At 47.8% G+C, this 19,468-nt stretch overlaps 1 protein-coding gene across 1 annotated transcript in view; it reads right to left on the minus strand.

The window, feature by feature from the left end:
* LOC310632874 (transducin-like enhancer protein 2) overlaps positions 1-19,468 on the minus strand; it is a gene marked incomplete at its 5' end in the record, with an annotated part of 45,248 nt that overhangs the window by 11,908 nt on the left and 13,872 nt on the right. Inside the window, 6 exon segments of the mRNA XM_083350332.1 lie at positions 1,147-1,232; positions 1,774-1,827; positions 1,829-1,918; positions 10,228-10,272; positions 13,622-13,711; positions 15,879-15,895. Coding sequence (XP_083206458.1) covers positions 1,147-1,232; positions 1,774-1,827; positions 1,829-1,918; positions 10,228-10,272; positions 13,622-13,711; positions 15,879-15,895 — 382 coding nt within the window.

The following is a 19,468-nucleotide window of genomic DNA, read 5'->3' on the forward strand; positions in this document are numbered from 1 at the left end:
AACATTCTGCAAAAACTGTGCGGAACAACTTGGGGAGCTTCAGCTCCAACTCTTCGATGCGCAGCCTTGGGCTTTGCGACTCTGTAGCGGAATAATGCGCACCTGTATGGATAAACAGCTCACATACAAGATTTGTTGATGCTCAACTCAACCATACGATGAGATTAATTACTGGGTGCATAAAATCTACACCTATTCACTGGCTACCGAGTTCTTAGCCACATACTCCCCCCGCACTTACAACGACAAGAAGGTCTCATTCGGGAGTATAGTAAGATCCTGCTAAACTCCTCCCTACCCATTCATGGTTACACCTCTGATCTCTTAAGATGTCGATTAAAGTCAAGAAATCCACCGCTCCTCACAGCGTTTAAGCTGCTGGCCGAACATCAGAGCACCACACAAAAGTGGATGGAAGCATGGAGTAGCTATACCTCCCAAGATATTTCTGAGCATATACTTAATAATAATAATAATAAAGTTGGAAAGGGACCTTGGAGGTCATCTAGTCCAACCCCCTGCTCAGGCAGGAAACCTTATACCATTTCAGGCAAATGGCTGTCCAGTCTCTTCTTAAAAACCTCCAGTGTTGGAGCATTCACCACCTCTGGAGGCAGGTTGTTCCACTGGTTAATTGTTCTAACTGTCAGGAAGTTTCTCCTTAGTTCTAGGTTGCTTCTCTCCTTGACTAGTTAATCCTAATAGTATACCTCCAGGATTTAACCTACCCCGACACATATGGGTGACTTACAATAGAATTAGAACGACTCATGGGGTGTGTGCCGATTCTCTGTATAAATGGGGAAAGACACCTTCAGCCCAATGTGATTGCAGGGCTCCTCGACAGACTATCCAACATATAGTGAGGGAATGCACTAATAGAAGATACCCAGGAGATTTAAGGACTTCCTCTGCGTAACAACGGCAGCTACTGACTGGATTTCCAAACTCGACATTAAACTCTGAAATGTTATTTCTGTTTTCCTCTTAGGTTTTATCACTGCTTTTTTTAAAAAAAATTGTTTTAACTGTTTTAACTTGTAAATATGAAGTGCGTTTAATATTGTGTGTGACCAGCCATACGCTAAATAAATAAGTGAAGCCGTGATGCTCCAGTGGAAGAAGGCGGCAGGTCACCTGGCTTGCCTTTCCACCCTAAGCATCATGGCCTGTGTGGAATCGGCCACTGAAGCCGGGGGTGGAGTTAAGAGAGTGGCTGGCGTGGAATCCCTCTGAGGAGGAAGTGATGGAGGCCTCACCCTCCTTAAATCCCAGGAGCGCTTATCTGCTGACGCAGAGAAGCCGGGGTTAGAATGCAGCATTGCAGGCCGACTCTGCCCACTGCCAGCAGTTCGATCCTGACCGCTCAAGGTTGACTCAGCCTTCCGTCCTTCCGAGGTCGGGGACCCAGATTGTTGAGGCTGACTCTACAACCCGCTTAGGGGGGAGCTGTAAAGCTCTGTGAAGCGGTATATTAGTCTAAGTGCTATTGCTAAATGGTAAATCAGCTATCCATTCAAGGAGGACGGGGAGTCGTGTAGACCAGGAGTCCCCAACTCAAGGTCCATCGAGCGGTACCGGGCCGTAGCATGCCAGCAACCGGTCTGCACAAAGAAGCAAAGCCCTATCCTCACGATGCAGGCAGCACACAAAACCACGTAGTGTCCGGTCCGCGGAAAAACCTTTCTCCATGGAACCGGTCCCTGGTGCCCAAAAAGTTGGGGACCTCTGGTGTAGACACAGCCAATGAGTTGTAAACACCTTTCTACTTACCAAATTCAGGTCCTTGCCTTTGACAGGTGTGGTGCTGCGACTGGATGCCCTAAGGCGAGGCTGGACTGTTCGTAAAGCCCCGTTGGCTGGGCAGGAGTTGGGCAGAAGAGGCGCAGAGTGGGCTCTCGTGCTCAGAAGGTGGGTCCTGGAAGGGGAAAAAAACAGATTTCAGACCTTCCAATTTTGTCGAGATACTGGGCATCATAGGGAGACACTGCAAAAATAGGTTGAAAAACAAAAGATTGGATTGAGCCACTGTAGAATGACAAGCCGACAAAGACACCTAATCTCATACAGATAGTCCTCGACTTACATCCATTTGTTGAGTGACCGTTCAAAGTTAAAACGGCACTGGGAAAAAGTGAAGACCGTTTTTCACACTTACGACCGTTGCAGCATCCCCATGGTCACATGATCAAAATTCAGCTGCTTAGCAACTGACTCAGATTTATGACGGTTGCTAGTGCCCCGGGGTTAGGCGATCACCTTTTGCAACCTTCAGACAAGCAAAATCAATGAGGAAGACAGATTCCTTAGCAACCGTGTAGCTAACTTAACAATTTCACTTAATGACCGTGGCAAGAAACCGTGGCACCCTAACGTGGCATCCTAAAATGGGGCAATACTCACTTAATGACTGTCTTGCTTAGCAATGGAAATTTTAGGCTCAGTTGTGGTCGTAAATTGAGGATACTTACAGTCAGTGCTTTTTTTTTGTAAAAAAAAAAAAAAAAAAGGTGCCGGAACTCACACATGTCATACAACCCGCCTTGCCTACCCTACAAGGTTCCATCCAAAAAAGGTGCCAGAACTCCCGTTCTGGGCGTTCTATGAGAAAAAATGCCCTGCTTACAGTATTTTATTGTTTAATCGTGTCCTATTCTCAGATACTGCCTGCACAGTTTCCCTGGCAAAGGTTTTCAGACATCGGTTGCCATTTTCTCTTTCTTGGGGCTAAGAGAAAGGGACTGGCTGAAGATCAACCAGCTGGCTTTGTGCCCAGGGCAGGACTAGAACTCACAGTCTCCCAGTTTCTAGCCTGGTGCCTTCACCACTATGCTGAACTGGCTATTGGTCTAAATACTAAGATGCACTAAAACCATCTAGGTCACAGGGGTAGGCAACCTTGGCCCCTTCATGACTCGTGGACTTCAACTCCCAGAATTCCTGAGCCAGCATGGCTCAGCTTGGAAACCTCTCCCTTTCCCCTCAGCATGGCTGGCTCAGGAATTCTGGGAGTTGAAGTCCACCAGTCATAAAAGAGCCAAGGTTCCCCACCCCTGAATTCTAGGTCAACTTCTCTCTCGCCATGCACATGTATACATAATCCGAACTAGACTGTGTAGTCTCTCTTGTGTTATATATGTGGGTATATGCACAATTCTGTATTAAATTTACTTATTGTCCTATTTACGTAGTGCACATTGGAGAGGGTGGCCCTTTGAGAGCTGTCTGCCACGAAATTTCATTTTAATGTATGCTGATCAGTGTACGTTCAAAATGACAATCAAGCATTTATTCTGTTCTTCTTTGGCAGCTTTAAGATGTGTGGACTTCCGTTCCCAGAATCCCCCAGCCACCGGTGGGAAATGCAAAATATCCATTGCAAAAAGGGAAACGAAGATCGAATTTAGCCCTTTTCTTCTTCTTTTTCAAGGAATTCTCAGTTGAACTCAAGTTGCATACAATATTAGTTGAGGCTGCAATTTCAGGTGGGGACTGGAGGCTAAAAAACATACGGAGAACGGTTGCAGGAATTGGGTATGTCTAGTTTAATGAAGGGAAGGACGAGGGGGGACAGGATAGCAGTCTTCCAGTATCTCAGGGGCTGCCCCAAAGAAGAGGCAGTCAAGCTATTCTCCAAAGCGCCCGAAGGCAGGACAAGAAGCAACAGATGGAAACTAATCAAGGAGAGGAGCAACCTGGAACTAAGGAGAAATTTCCTGACTTAGAACGATTAGCCAGTGGAACAACCTGCCTCCAGAAGTTGTGGGTGCTCCATCACTGAAGATTTTAAAGAGATTAAGACAATCATTTGTCTGAAATGGCATAGGGTCTCCTGCATGAGCAGAGGGTTGGACTAGAAGACCTCCAAGGTCCCTTCCAACTCTATTATTCTTTTAAATAACTTTGAATGCCTCAAATAAGGTTGGGAAGAGAGGGAGGGAGAGGTGGGGAAGGCAGGGAGGGAGCAGGCTGACCCTCAATTCCACCTGCCCCAAATAAATGAAATTTACTTTGGACTATCTTAATGCAGAAAAGGGATGCGGTGGCTCAGTGGGTTAGGAAGCTGAGCCTGTCGATCAGAAGGTCTGCAGTTTGGCGGGGTCGAATCCCGAGTGCTGCGTAGCAGAGTGAGCGCCTGTTACTCGTCCCAGCTTCTGCCAACCTAGCAGTTTGAAAGCACGTAAAAAATGCAAGTAGAAAAATAGGGACCGCTATGGTGGGAAGGTAACAACAGCGTTCCGTGCGCCTTTGGCGTCCAGTCATGCCGGCCACATGACCACGGAGACGTCCTCGGACAAGCGCTGGCTCTTCGGCTTTGAAACGGAGATGAACATTGGTCCCTAGAGTCAGAAACGAGTAGCATGCATGTGCGGGGGAACCTTTACCTTTACCTTTTTTTATCTTAATGCAGTCCAGTGGCTGAAATGCAGTCATGTGAATGGGGGGGAGGGGCGGGCTGATCATGGAAATTCGGAGCTGGGTCATTAAGTATTCCCAGGGGGATCCTGCAGATGTTGAGACTCTGGAAAGAGTGCAAAGAAGAGCAACAAAGCTGATTAAGGGGCCTGGAGGATCAAACATACGAAGACCGGTTGCAGGAATCGGGTACGTCCAGTTTAAATGAAGAGAAGGACGAGGTTCTGACAGTCTTCCAATCTCCCAGGGGCTGCCCCCAAAGAAGAAGGAGCCAAGCCCTGCAATTTCTGGAGGTTGGACTGGAACATCTGGAGGTCTAGCAAACAATAATGGAAGGTTGATTTAACTTCTGGGGAACGGGCGAAAGGCCTGTGCACGTTCTCTGCTTTGTCTTTCTTCCTTTCCGTCAGCGTAAACAGAAAAAAAAAAAGGGAACTCGACCATGTGCAGTCTCTGTTTGTGCCAAGGAAAATAAAAGCCAAGAATGCTTTGAAGTGGTGGGAGGGGAGGAAAAAAACAAAACGAAAACGAAACCACCACATTAAGCAGAGCAATTTTATAAAACAGGCGGGGCAGAAGAAGCCTCTTAGCTGTGCCCAAACAAGAGCGGCCTGAGAGAGGGTGAAATGATGCTTTTTAAAGGTGCCCTGTAGGAAGATTTATCTGCATTTTCTCCCTGTTGTTTCTCATTCGGTTTGATGGGGGGGGAGGGAGGGAGAAAACAGGAAAGTAGGAGGTGGAGGAAGGGAGGGAAGGGAGAGAGAGAGAGAGAGGGAAAGAAAGAAAGAAAGAAAAAAAGAAAGAAAGAAAGAAAGAAAGAAAGAAAGAAAGAAAGAGAAAGAAAGAGAAAGAAAGAGAAAGAAAGGAAGGGAGGGAGGGAGGGAGAGAGGGAGGGAGGAAGGAATGGAGCGAGGAGAAAGGAAAGTAGGAGGTGGAGGAAGGGGAGAGAGAGGGAAAGAAAGAGAAAGGGAGGGAGGGAGGGAGGGAGGAAGGGAGCGAGGAAACAGGAAAGTAGGAGGTGGAGGAAGGGAGAGAAGGGAGAGAGAGAGAGAGGGAAAGAAAGAAAGAAAGGAAGAAAGGAAGAAAGAAAGAAAGAAAGAAAGAAAGAAAGAAAGAAAGAAAGAAAGAAAGAAAGAAAGAAAGAAAAAGAAAGAAAGAAAGAGAAAGGGAGGGAGGGAGAGAGGGAGGGAGGAAGGAATGGAGCGAGGAGAAAGGAAAGTAGGAGGTGGAGGAAGGGGAGAGAGAGGGAAAGAAAGAGGGAGGGAGGGAGGGAGGGAGGGAGGAAGGGAGCGAGGAAACAGGAAAGTAGGTGGTGGAGGGAGGGAGGGAGGAGAGAAAGGGAAAGAAAGAGAAAGAGACAGGGAGGGAAGGAGGAAGAAAAGAAAGAAAAGGGGAAAGGGGTGGAGGAAGGAAGAAAAGAAGGGTTAAGGGGGAACGAAAAGGAAAGCAAAAGGGGGGGGGGAAGGAGAAAGCCAGGAAGTTGTGACGGATGGGCGGAGATGTGGGCAAGGGGCGGGGTGCGAATACCCCTCCTTTCCTGGCCCACTCCTTTCTCCCGCCCGCTTTCATTCAGCCCTATGGGAAGACCCCAGGAGGGGAATTGGGGGGAAAGGGGAACAGCTGCCGGGTGGGGCTGGGCTGTCAAGAGCGGGAGAAATATCTCTGGCAGCCATAGTCGCCTCATCCGCCACCTTCCGCCACACCCTGAACTCAGATCACCACCAGGAGGAAATTGGAAGGAATTCTCAAGCTCTCCCAAAATGAAGTGGAAAACCAGAAGCCTCTTTCTGCTCGGGCCGTGTGTGCGTGTGTGTGAGGGGGAGAAGGCCTCTGAAAACTTGAGAGAGAGAGAGAGAGAGAGAGGGGGGGGGGTTGGACTAGATGACCTCCAAGGTCCCTTCCAACATTATTATTATTATTATTATTAGAGAGAAAGAGAAAGAGAAATTTGGGCATAGAAGTACAGGGAGTCCTCAACGTACGACCACGATGGAGCCCAAAATGTATGTTGCTAAGCGAGACACCTGTTAGGTGAGCCTTGCCCCATTTTTTTAACGTCTTTTCTTGCCACACGTTGCTAAGTGAATCACTGCTGTCGTTAAATTACTAATAGCCTTGTTAAGTGAATCCGGCTTCCCCCACTGACTTTGCTCGTCAGGAGGTCGCAAAAGGGAATCGTCTGATCCCGGGATGCTGCAACCGTCATGAGTCAGTTGTCAAGCCTCTGGATGTAAATCACGTGTCAACGAGGAGGCTGCAATGGTCGTAAGTGTGAAAAAGTCACTTTTTTTTCAGTGCCATTGTAACTTGGAGGGAGGGAGGGGGAAAAGGGGAAGGAAGGAAGGAAGGAAGGAAGGAAGGAAGGAAGGAAGGAAGGAAGGAAGGAAGGAAGGAGGAAAAATAGGAGGGAGGGAGGAATTATGGTAAGTGAGTGAGTGAGGAAGGAAGGAAGGAAGGAAGGAAGGAAGGAAAGAAGGGGAAAGGAGAAGAAAGGAACGAAAGAAAAGCAAAAGGGAGGGGTGAAAGGGCAAAGAAGTTGTGATGCATGCTGCTGTTACTTCTTGGGCTGAGATGTGGACAAGGGACTTACAAACTGTTGTAAGTCAAGGACTCCCTGTACTTTAACCCACCACCTCACCTCCCTAATTCTGGCAGAAAGTAGTTAATTCCCATTTCTTGAAAAATGTCCCTTTTCTCTCGGCCCCGTTTTCCCCCGTTTTTCCGGGGATTAAACGCTTCCTGTGAATCCACAGGCATCCATCCGCAAGCAACACATTTTATTTTCCAACCCGGCGTTTTGAGAAAACCTCCAAAGACAGATCTCTGGTGTCTTGCCAGCTCGCACGCCTCGCTCCCTCTTCCCAGCCCACCCCAGACTGCCGCATTAATGCCTACATAGTAAAGTTTCTTTTCTCAGTTTTAATCATTCCAGATCCTCCCGGGACCGACGGGGAGAAAATGTTTTCCGACACATTTCTGCAGAACGCAAAAACTAATATTATTTCCCTTTCCTTTTCTTTTTTTTTTCCTGCAGAAATTCCAAAGAAATCCAATGTACCACGCTGGTTTCTCGTCTTTTCGGAGGAAAAAGGTTATGGTCGCCAGTGGTCCATCACCAGCTATGTTCCCACAGGTGCATTTAACCAGGTTAAGATTAAAAAAAAGAGCTGATAGTGGCACTATCCATTGGTTGGTTTTAACTCTGATTGCTTCTAGCTTTTCGGGGGCTTAGCTGGATATGTTACAATCCAGATCTTTGGGCTGATTCATTAATCGTGCGCAGCCAGAAAGAGAGGTTAACTCAGTGTCTACCGAATCACGGACTAGAAGGAGACTCAGAGGTCATCTAGTCCAACCCTCCTTGCTCAGTGCCATATTTAATCAATCAATCAGAACAGAGCTGGAAGTGGCTGTCCACTCTTTTCTTAAAAACCTCCCGTGATGAAGCACCCACCACTTGTGAAGGCAAGCCGTTCCACTGATTAATTGTTCTCAATTAACCGGTGGAATTAAACTTAATTAAGATACTTAATTAGCAATCTATAATTGTTAATTGTAGATTCCGCTTCAGGTAGTCCACAATTTAGGACAATTGGGACCGGGATTTGCATTGCTAAGCAAGGTATTTGTTAAGGTATCTTTAGCGATCACATCACACACACACACACACACACACACACACACACACACACACAGGTTGCTGTAACCATTGGAAACACATGCCGGGTTGCCAAGCACCCAAATTTTGATCATGTGACCGCGGGGAATATTGCAACGGTCATACGTGCAAGGACTGGCCGTAAGTCACTGTATTCAGGGCTGTTGCAACTTCAAATGATCACTAATGTAGGGAGAATTTTCAAACAGAATAACAGAGGTCTTCTATTCCAGCCCTCTGTTCAAGCAGGAGACCCTAAACCAGGGGTAGGCAACCTCGGCTCTTTTATGACTCATGGACTTCAACTACGCTGACTCAGGAATTCTGGGAGTTGAAGTCCATGAGTCATAAAAGAGCCGGGGTTGCCTACCCCTGCCCTAAACTATTTCAGACAAGTGGCTGTCCAGTCTCTTCTTAAAAGCCTCCAGTGATGGAGCCCCCACAACTTCTGGTGGCAAGCTGTTCCACTGGTTAATTGTTCTCCCTGTTAGGAAGTTTCTCCTTAGTTCCAGGTTGCTTCTCTCCTTGATTCGTTTCCATCCACTGCTTCTTAACCTGCCTTTTGGTGCTTTGGAGAATAGCTTGAGTGCCTCTTCTTTGGGGCAGCCCCTGAGATACTGGAAGACCGCTGTCATGTCACCCCTCACACTTCTCTTCGTTAAACTAGACATACCCAATTCCTGCAACCGTTCTTCGTATGTTTCAGCCTCCAGTTCCCTAATCATCTCTTGCTGCTCTTCCCTGCAATCTTTCCAGAGTCTCCACAACTTTTTATAATACGATGATCAAAACTGGATGCAGTATTCTAAGGGTGGCCTTACTAAGGCCTTATAAAGCAGTACTAGAACTTCACGTGATCTTGATTCTATCCCTCTGTTAATGCAGCCTAGGATTGCGTTGGCTTTTTTGGCAGCTACTACTACTACTGGCTCACATTTAAGTGATTGCCCACTAGAACTCCGAGATCCCTCTCACAGTTACTTCTATTGAGCCAGGTTCCGCCTATACCAGGGGTAGGCAACCTTGACTCTTTTATGACTCGTGGACTTCAATTCCCAGAATTCCTGAGCCAGCATGAGGTAACTATGGTCCCTTCATGACTCGCGGACTTCAACTCCCAGAATTCCTGAGCCAGCATGAGGGAACTACGGCCCCTTCATGACTTGTGAACTTCAACTCCCAGAATTCCTGAGCCAGCATGAGGGAACTATGGCCCCTTCATGACTCATGGACTTCAACTCCCAGAATTCCTGAGCCAGCATGAGGGAACTATGGCCCCTTCATGACTCGTGGACTTCAACTCCCAGAATTCCTGAGCCAGCATGAGGGAACTATGGCCCCTTCATGACTCGTGGACTTCAACTCCCAGAATTCCTGAGCCAGCATGAGGGAACTATGGCCCCTTCATGACTCGTGGACTTCAACTCCCAGAATTCGTGAGCCGGCATGGCTCAGCATGGCAAGCTCTCCCTTTCCCCTCAGCGTGGCTGGCTCAGGAATTCTGGGAGTTGTAGTCCACCAGTCATAAAAGAGCCAAGGTTGTCTGGCCCTGGTCTATACTATTCCTTTGCATTTGATTTTTCTTGCCTAAGTGTAAAGCCTTACTTTTCTCTACATTGAACTTTATTTTATTAGGTAGCAAAAGGTTTCATGTTCATTTTGTAACGTGTTCAGTCCGGCTTTGGGTTTAGATGAGATTTTATCCGAGCGGGGCCGATTCCAGAGGTTGCAAGTGGGTATTTGTGGGGCACCAAGTTGGCACAAGGGAAGAAAAATCCAGGTGCAAATTCTCAAACGTGTCTCGGGTTTTCTACGGTGGTAGGGAGGGTGCGAACGCTTCCAGGTTCCTGCAGGGATAAAGATGCACCGAGGGAGCAATAGCCCATCCAGGTCAAAAAGCCACGGCTTTCAGCTTGCCAGAACGAAGTGGCTGGCCTGACCCCCAGAATGAGCCCGAAGTATAATTAAGACTTTAAAAGGGGGGGGGAATGCAAAGCTGCGTGGAGAAATAAAGCCGATGGATGTTGAAACCGCCCGGAATCCAGCAGCTTTGAAGCTCCTGAATAATTTAGTGTGAAAACCTCACGAGGTTTGCTCTTGCCTGCAGCAGGAGGCAAAGCTTCCCACAGAACGGAAGGGCTACCGCCACTTACCTCGTCCACAATCAGGTTGCAATCGCTCCTCTCCCCATCGCTTTCCTGCAAGGCCGCCAGGAAAAAGAAATGGGGAGGGAGGGAGGGAGGGAGGGAAGGAAGGAAGGAGGGAGAAAGAAGGGAGGGAGGGAGGGAGGGAAGGAAGGAAGGAAGGAAGGAAGGAAGGAAGGAAGGAAGGAAGGAAGGAAGGAAGGGAGAAAGAAGGGATGGAGGGAGGGAAGGAAGGAAGGAAGGAAGGAAGGAAGGAAGGAAGGAAGGAAGGAAGGAGAAAGAAGGGAGGGAGGGAAGGAAGGAAGGAAGGAAGGAAGGAAGGAAGGAGAAAGAAGGGAGGGAAGGAAGGAAGGAAGGAAGGAAGAAAGGAAGGAAGGAGAAAGAAGGGAGGGAGGGAGGAAGGGAAGGAAGGAAGGAAGAAAAAAGGGAGGGAAGGAAGGAAGGAAGGAAGGAGAAAGAAGGGAGGGAGGGAGGAAGGAAGGAAGGAAAAAGAAGGGAAGGAAGGAAGGAAGGAGAAAGAAGGGAGGGAGGGAGGAAGGGAAGGAAGGAAGGAAAAAGGGAGGGAGGGAGGACAACAGGGAAGGAGAAAGGAAGGAGGGAAGGAAGGGAGGAAAAAGGGAGAGAGGGAGGGAAATGAGGGAGGGAGGGAAAGAAGGAAGGAGAAAGGAGGGAGGGAAGGAAGGAAAAAAGGAGAAAGGGGAGGGAGGAAAGGAAGGAACAAAAGAAGGAGAAAGAAAGGAGGGAAGGAAGGAAGGAAGGAAGGAAAAGGGAGGGGGAGGAAAACAGGGAAGGAGAAAGGGAGGGAAAGAAGGAAGGAAGGAAAAGGGAGGGGGAGGAAAATGGAAGGAGAAAGGAGGGAGGGAAAGAAGGAAGGAAAAACGGAAGAGGAAAACGGGGGAGGGAGGGAAAGAAGGAAGGAGAAAGAAGGGAGGGAAAGGAGAAAGAAAAGAAGGAGAAAGGGGAGGGAGGGGAGGAAAGAAGAAAGAAGGGAAGGAGGAAGGGGAGGGAGGGAGGGAGGAAAAAGGGAGGGAGAAAAACAGGGAGGGAGTAAAGGAGGGAAGGAAGGAAAATCATCAGCTTTGACCCATCTTTGACCGGATGCTTCAAACGAAAACAGAAAGGAAACTTTCCCCACTGCTTAATGCCCCCCCCCGGGTATAAATCCGTGGGGAAACCTCTGGCTCCATGTGGCCCCACTCTCTATTTTTCCAGCAGAAAAAAACTGCATCTCCTGGGGGGGAAAAAAAGTAAACTATTTATATGGGGTTGCTAAGAGGCGGCCCCAACTTGATGGTATCTAACCAGTAGAAGTCAGTAGCAAATCCCTAAGACCTCCACGCCCCCCCTTCCCGCCCTCCCTCCGTCTATTTCAAAGCAAATTAGCACTCTAATCTGACTGAAGTGAACCGTGGCTCCCACTAATGAGCCTGGCTGCCCAGTGGACCTTCGGACGGGCCTGGATCTTAATCCTAGGTTGTAATTCAGGGCATCATCGGAAAAGCTGACCCAACTTTTGACCTTTGTGATTCCTATCCTCCCGCAGCCTTGTGACGGTCGCTGAACGATGGCAACCGAAGGCCTTCCTATCTTACAGGCGGTCCTCGGCTTACGACCGCCGTCGGGCCCAAAATCTCTCCACCGCTTAAGCGAGAGAGTTGTTCAGTCCGTTTTGCCCCATTTTACGACCTTCCTTGCCGCAGTCGTTAAGTGAAGCGCTACAGCGGCTAAGTCAGTCACTGCTTTCAGTGCCGTCGTAACTTCAAAGGGACAGTTGGAAACTGAGGACTATCTGCCTTGTCAAAAGAACAGCACGGAGTGACCTCTGCCATTTCAACAAATTATCATTGGTAAGTTCATCTTAACAGGAATGCTTTGGGGGGAGTTTTCAAATACACTTTGGTACATGCGGCAATCTTTAAGTTACAGGTAGTCCTACTCCAGTATTGATAGCAGTCTTCCGAGTATTTGAGGGTCTGGCACAAAGAAGAGGGGGCCACATTATTCTCCTAAACACCAGAGGGCAGGACAAGAAACGATGGTTGGAAACTGACCAAAGAGAAAAGCAACTTGGAATCAAGGAGTAACTTCCTGACAGTGAGGACAATTAACCAGTGGAACAACTTGCCACCAGAAATCGTGGGCACCCCATCACTGGAGGTTTTTTAAGAAGAGACTGGACAATCACTTGTCTGAAATGGCATAGATTCTCCTGCTTGAGCAGGGGGCTGGACTAGAAGACCTCCAAGGTCCCTTCCAGATTCTATTCTATTCTATTCTATTCTATTCTATTCTATTCTATTCTATTCTATTCTATTCTATTCTATTCTATTCTATTCACTGCAATTGAGGCTAGAATTTTGGTTATAGGTCATTGCAGGCATCAACTGGGTCGCTATGTGACCTGACTCAATTTTATGACCATTTTAAAGATGTTTGCTTAAGCAGGTCACCATATGATCATTGAGGGAACCATGTGGCTACTAAGCAAATCCAGCATATCCAAAGGTCATTTTTTGGCCATATCTCTGCTGGAAAAAGGGAAAAAGTCACAAATCACACTCAAGTGACTATGGGATACTAAAATTGGTCATAAAGCTGAGCCAGTTGCCAAGCACCAGAAATGTGATCATGTGGCAAGGGGGCCATGCAGCAGTCATAACTTTGAGGACGGTTTATACATCCTTGACTTACAGCAGTTACAACGGCACCATTTTTCACACTTACGACTGTTGCAACATCCTCATGGTCACAGGATCAAACTTCAAACAATTGACAACTGACTCGTATTTATGACGGTTGCAGTGTCCCAGGGTCAGATGATCTCTTTTTGCGACCTTCTGACAAGCAAAGTTAAGGAAGAAGCCGGCTTTACATAACAACCGTGTTATTTTCCTGCCTGAGTAGGGGGGTTGGACTAGATGATCTCCAAGGTGCCTTTCATCATCATCATCATCATCATCATCATCAATATTATTATTATTAACTTAAGAAGTGCAGTGGTTCACTTAACAACTGTGGCAAGAAAGGTCGCAAAATGGAGCAAGACTCATTTAAAACATGTTTCGCTTAGTAACAGAAATTTTGGGCTCAATTGTGGTCGTAACATGAGGACTGCCTACAGCTTTTTTTTTTTTTAGCTTTGAACGGCTGTTAAGCAACCAATCGTGAGTCGAGGACTGCCTATAATTTAAATGTCCCGGTTGTGATAGGTAATGGCGTCATGTCTCAAAGAAAAGCACTTTTAACCCAAGTTTGTACAATTTAACCAGGTTTGGGAAGCACTGCTCTAACTGCTGCACCATGCTATTTTTAGCTATTTGGGGCTGCTCAAGCCAGACACCCGCCTTCCGTCAGGACAAAAATTCCCTGAGTATTAAAAAGAGACACTCACATAACGTCCCACCTCTTCCTTGTCCGGCGGCTTGCCCTTCCCCCTGCTGTCTTCCCGCCGTTCTTCATCTTGCGGGCTCTCTGGAGGAGACGCGGAAGTGCTCTGTGGGTTGCGGAGAAGCGAAGGGGGCAAATGACTGAACGGAAGCAAGCCTCGAGAAAACAGAGGTCCATTTCTGGTGCTTTGAGTCAGGGGTCTCCCACAGGGGCCTTCAAACTTGGCCCCTTTTATGACTTGTGGACTTCAACTCCCAGAAGTCATAAAAGGGGCCAGGTTTGAAGACCCCTGGTCTCCAACCTTGGCCACTTTTAAGATTTGTGGACTTCAACTCCCAAAATTCTCCTCAGCATGGCTGGCTGAGGAATTCTGGGAGTTGAAGTCCACAAGTCTTAAAGTTGGAGACCTGCTCCTAAACATAGGACGGTGGCTATATTTAATGACAAGATTACTTTTCCCCAGCCCAGTCTGCCGGCTGGGGAATTCTGGGAGTTGCTTTGTTAAAGATACCAAGTAGGGCAGGGGTCTTCAAACTTGTTCCTTTTATGACTTGTGGACTTCAACTCCCAGAATTCCTCAGCCAGGCATGTGATTCTGGGAGTTGAAGTCCACAAGTCATAAAAGGGCCGTTTGAAGACCCCTGAAGTAAGTCAATGTTTTTCAACCTTGGCCACTTTTAAGATGGGTGGACTTCAACTCCCTATGCTGGCTGGGGAATTCTGGGAGTTGAAGTCCACCCATCTCAAAGTGCCCAAGATTGAGAAATACTGTTCTATTAGGTTCTTCAATCCAAAGCCCTCTCCAGCTGGTTGAATTACAACCAAAGGGTCTTCAAGCAGTTCAGCCATCGTTGGCATGGGCTGGGAATCCTGAGATCTGTAATCTATCTTCACCAGCCTACAGCCTGGGATCACCCCTCTCACCTCAGACAGATATATCTATTATAAAATTTTATTTTTTTTCTGATTCAATGTGAAAGCTATTCAAAAATCGTTCAGGAGACTGGAAGCAGGAACTGTCAACCAATGAGAATATACAGTTACAGTAGAACGATACAAAACCTCATGTAAAACAAAAATGTAGGCTAGGGATCTTCAAACTTGGCCCTTTTATGACTTGTGGACTTCAACTCCCAGAATTCCTCAGCCAGGCAGAGGAACTCTGGGAGTTGAAGTCCACAAGTCATAAAAGGGCCAAGTTTGAAGACCCCTGTTGTAGGCCATCCAGAGTTGCCCTGGGGGAAGATGGATGGCCAATAAATGTAATAAATGAATAATAAATAAAACCTGGTCAGGTATTTTTTTTCCCAAAGTGTTGTGAGTTTGCGGTATCTGTGTGTTTGTGTGTGTGCATGCTTTGCAGAACCAGCCACCCAAAACCTGGTTCCATTTTCTAAGCAGACGACAAGAGACTTGAAAACACCCAGGACTGATTATCTGAGGTTCCCCTATATTATTATTTACTAATATTATTATTCATCAGATTTTTATCCTACCTTTATTACTTTATAAGTAACTCAAGGCAACAAATATACCTAACGTTCCTTCCTCCTCTCCTTAGTCCCACAACAACCCTGTGAGGTGGGTTTGGCAGAGAGAGCATGAGTACCCCAAAGTCACCCAGCCGGATTTTATGCCTAAGGCAGGACTAGAACTCACCGTCTCCTGATGATTGGACCAAAGTCACCCAGCACTCTTTCATGCCTAAGGCAGGACTAGAACTCACAATCTCCTGTTGATTGGTCCAAAGTCACCCAGTTCTCTTTCATGCCTAAGGCGGGACTAGAACTCACAGTCTCCTGATGATTGGCCCAAAGTCACCCAACTCTCTTTCATGCCTAAGGTGGGACTAGAACTCACAATCTCCTGGTGATTGGTCCAAAGTCACCCAGTTCTCTTTCATGCCTAAGGCGGGACTAGAACTCACAGTCTCCTGATGATTGGCCCAAAGTCACCCAGCTCTCTTTCATGCCTAAGGTGGGACTAGAACTCACCATCTCCTGGTGAATTGGCCCAAAGTCTCTCAGCTGGTTTTCATGCCTAAGGCAAGACTAGAACTCACTGTCTCCTAGTGACTGGCCTAATGTCCCCCAGATGGCTTTCATGCCTAAGGCGGAACTAGAACTCACGGTCTCCCAGTTTCTATCCTGGTGCTTTCACCACTAGACTAAACTGGCTCTCGCACACATTGTGACCCGAGGATCAGCACTTTGGGGCCGCCCCAAAGGGCCCCACTGTTTTCCCCAAGCATAGACACAATTTCTTAGGCTTACCCGACTTTGTGGGTTCCCTGGAACGCAATCCGTTATTTCAGGGAAGCAAAAAGATAGGGAAAAAAACATGGAGTTAGGTCTTTGCAGTGATAAGATCACACACAGACTAAAAATGTGCCCAGAGTTGGCTTGAAATGCAACAGCATAGAATTGCTAGGGAAAAATAAAGTAAAAATAGAATAGAATAATAGAATATTTTATTATTATTATTATTATTATTATTATTATTATTATTATTATTATTATTATTATTAAAATAGAATAAAAATAGTGTATTTTATGAAATGTTCCCACCATCCGCTGATAAGTGAGACATTTGTTTAGTGGATTTTGCCCCATTTTACGACCTTCCTTGCCACGGTTCTTAAGTGAATCGCTGCAGCTGTTAAGTAACACTGTCGTTAAGCGAATCTGGTTTCCCCCGTTGGCTTTGCTCGTCAGATGGTCGCAAAAGGGGATCACGTGACCCCGGGACACTGCGACCGTCATAAAGAGTCAATTGCCAAGCGTCCAAATTTTGGTCACGTGACCACGGGGGGCGGGGGGTATGCTGAAAAGTTCGTAAATGTGACAAATGGTGACCAGTCTCTTTTTTCAGTGCCGTTGTAACCTTGAACGGTGGCTAAACGAACTGTTGTAAGTCGAGGACTACCTATATTAGCTTTCTGTCTACAAGGAGAGGGAGAAACGGAAGGGAAACTGGGGCATGCGGCACATTGTGAGCGTGAGGCCCACTTAAAAAACCAAAAAATCAGCATTTTCCAGCTGGCATCCGAAGCGATCCTTTTTTCCCAGCTCTGCGTTAAACGGTCCCTGTCTGGTCACCTAGGATCTCCTCCTCGCCCTAGGCCAGGGGTAGGCAACCTCGGCTCTTTTATGACTCGTGGACTTCAACTCCCAGAATTCCTCAGCCAGCCACGCTGAGGGGAAATGGAGAGGTTTCCATGCTGAGCCATGCTGGCTCAGGAATTCTGGGAGTTGAAGTTCACGAGTTATGAAGGGCCAAAGTTTCCCTCATGCTGGTTCAGGAATTCTGGGAGTTGAAGTCCATGAGTCATAAAAGAGCCGAGGTTGCCTACCCCTGCCCTAGGCGATCAGACCATCATTAAACCAAAATTATGGGCCGCTACTGTGAGGGGAAGGCGCCTCGCCATCAAACATCACTCGTTGGGCTCCTTCCCAACTTTGGCACGGAGGTTGAAAGAGAAAGGGAGAAAAGCTTTTAGCTCCCTCCAGATTAAAGAGGGACGCCAGCCAGAAAGAGCCGGCGGGCGGGAGGGTGCTGGATGACGTCCCAGAATGCATCTGGGCCAAGAAAGCTTTTGCAAAGAGGCTTGCCAAGCAGGCTGGCTTTGATCGGGCCTGCAGGCCAGGCAATTCACAACCGGAGTGTGTGTGTGTGTGGGGGGGGGGGAAATACAGTCTCTTACACACACACACACACATACACACATACACACACACTCTCTCCACAAGGCCTGCAAGGCAGGTTGTGGAGGGCCAGCTGGGCTGGCTCCAGACACAGACACAGACACATACAGACACACACACACACACACAGGATCACTCTCGCGCCCGCCTGTGCCTTTTGCCCAAGAGGTCTCTTGCTCACCCTTCTAAAAAGGTAAAGGTAAAGGTTCCCCCGCACATGCGTGCTAGTCGTTTCCAACTCTAGGGCCCGGTGCTCATCTCCGTTTCAAAGCCGAAGAGCCAGCGCTTGTCCGAGGACGTCTCCGTGGTCATGTGGCCGGCATGACTGGACGCCAAAGGCGCACGGAACGCTGTTACCTTCCCACCGGAGTGGTCCCTATTTTTCTACTTGTATTTTTACGTGCTTTCGAACTGCTAGGTTGGCAGAAGCTGGGACGAGTAACAGGCGCTCACTCTGCTACGCGGCACTCGGGATTCGACCCGCCAAACTGCCGACTATCTGATTGACAAGCTCAGTGTCCTAACCCATTAACCCTTCTAGACAAGTACAAATCGGCAAGCAAAAACTAGGCAACAAGCAGCGGGCAGACATCTCTCTGTAAGGGGTGCAAAGTCTCTGACCTTAACATAAAGAGGGAGGGAGGGAGGGAGGGAGGGAGGAAGAATTGAAAGAAGGACAGAAAGAAGGGATGGATGGGTGGAAGGAAGGGAGGGAGGGAGGAAGACGGGTGAATAGAAGGAAGAAAGGAAAGAAGGACAGAAGGAAGGAGGGAGTGGGTGGGTGGATGGACGGATGGATGGAAGGAAGGAAGGAAGGAAGTGGGAAGGGGAGGGAAGGAAGGAAGGAAAAATAGAAAGAAGGGAAGAGGAAGGGAGTGAAGGGGGAAGGAGAGGGGAAAGGAAGGGGAGGGAGAGAAAAGAAGGGAGGGAGGGGCCAGGGAGGAGAAGGAAAGGAGGGAGCGGAGGGGAAGGGAACGGAAGAGGAAGGAAAGAAAAACAGAGAGAACGGAAGAGGGGAGGGGAGGGAAGAAGGAGAGGGGAAAGGAAGGGGAAGGGAAGGGAGAGAGGAAGATGGATGAACAGAAGGAAGAAAGAAAGGACAGGAAGGAGTGGAGGGAGGGAGGGAGGGAAGGAAGGAAGGAATAGATCAAAGGGAGGGAGGAAGGCAGGGAGGGAGGAAGAGAGGGAGGAAGGAAGAAATGGAAGGAATGAAGGAGAGATGGGAGAGATAGGAAAGGAGGAGAGGTAGAAGAGGAAGGAAAGAAGGAATGGACAAAGGAGAGAAGAACAGAAGGGTAGGAGAAGAGAGGGAAGAACAGAAGAGAAGAGAGGAGAGGAGAGAAGAAGGGAAGAGAAGGGAGGGAAGAACAGAAGAGGAGAAGAGAGGAGAGAAGAAGAGAAGAGAAGAGAAGAGAAGAGAAGAGAAGAGAAGAGAAGAGAAGAGAAGAGAAGAGAAGAGAAGAGAAGAGAAGGTAGCACAGAGGTGGGGAAGGAAGGCAATTAGGCTCCAATTCCACTAAAAGCACAGAATTCACACCTTGACCTCCAGACCTAAGTATTAAAAACAGAGACAGGATATCCCAGGATCACGTCATCACTATTTGCAACCCTCCCAGCCAGCTTCCCACAAGCAAAGTCAAAGGAGGAAGCCGGATTCGCTTAATGACTACTTGATTCATTGAACAAATGCAGTGATTCGTTAACAGCCGTGGCAAAAAAAAAAAGTCACAAAATCAGTCACTTAACAACCGCCTTGCTTAGCAACGGAAATTCTGTTCCCGATCGAGGTCATAAGTTGAGAACAAACCTGCAGCCTGATTTATACCGTGCATTCCAATGACAGATAGGTTCCTACCGACCAAACTACACCGTTTCCAATAATTATTATTTATTACACTGAGATATCCTCCAACTTCCAGGGACTCTAGCAAGTCTTAAGCCAGCATAGAGTCATGTGTGAATGTTGCCACAAGCAGAGATGGGGAGGTGGGGGGAGGGAGTGCAGGAGGCATGCAAATGAGGTGGATGGGTTACATTAAACCTCCCCCCTAGGGCGGGGCTATGCAAATATCCCCACCATCAAAGTGCTGCTCTCTTTTTAAGCACCTGCCCCCTTCGGATGGACAGCTTGCAACGCCAACCAGAGAGAGAGAGAGAGA

This window comes from Vipera ursinii, assembly GCF_947247035.1.
Source record: "Vipera ursinii genome assembly, chromosome: 1".
NCBI lineage: Eukaryota > Metazoa > Chordata > Lepidosauria > Squamata > Viperidae > Vipera > Vipera ursinii.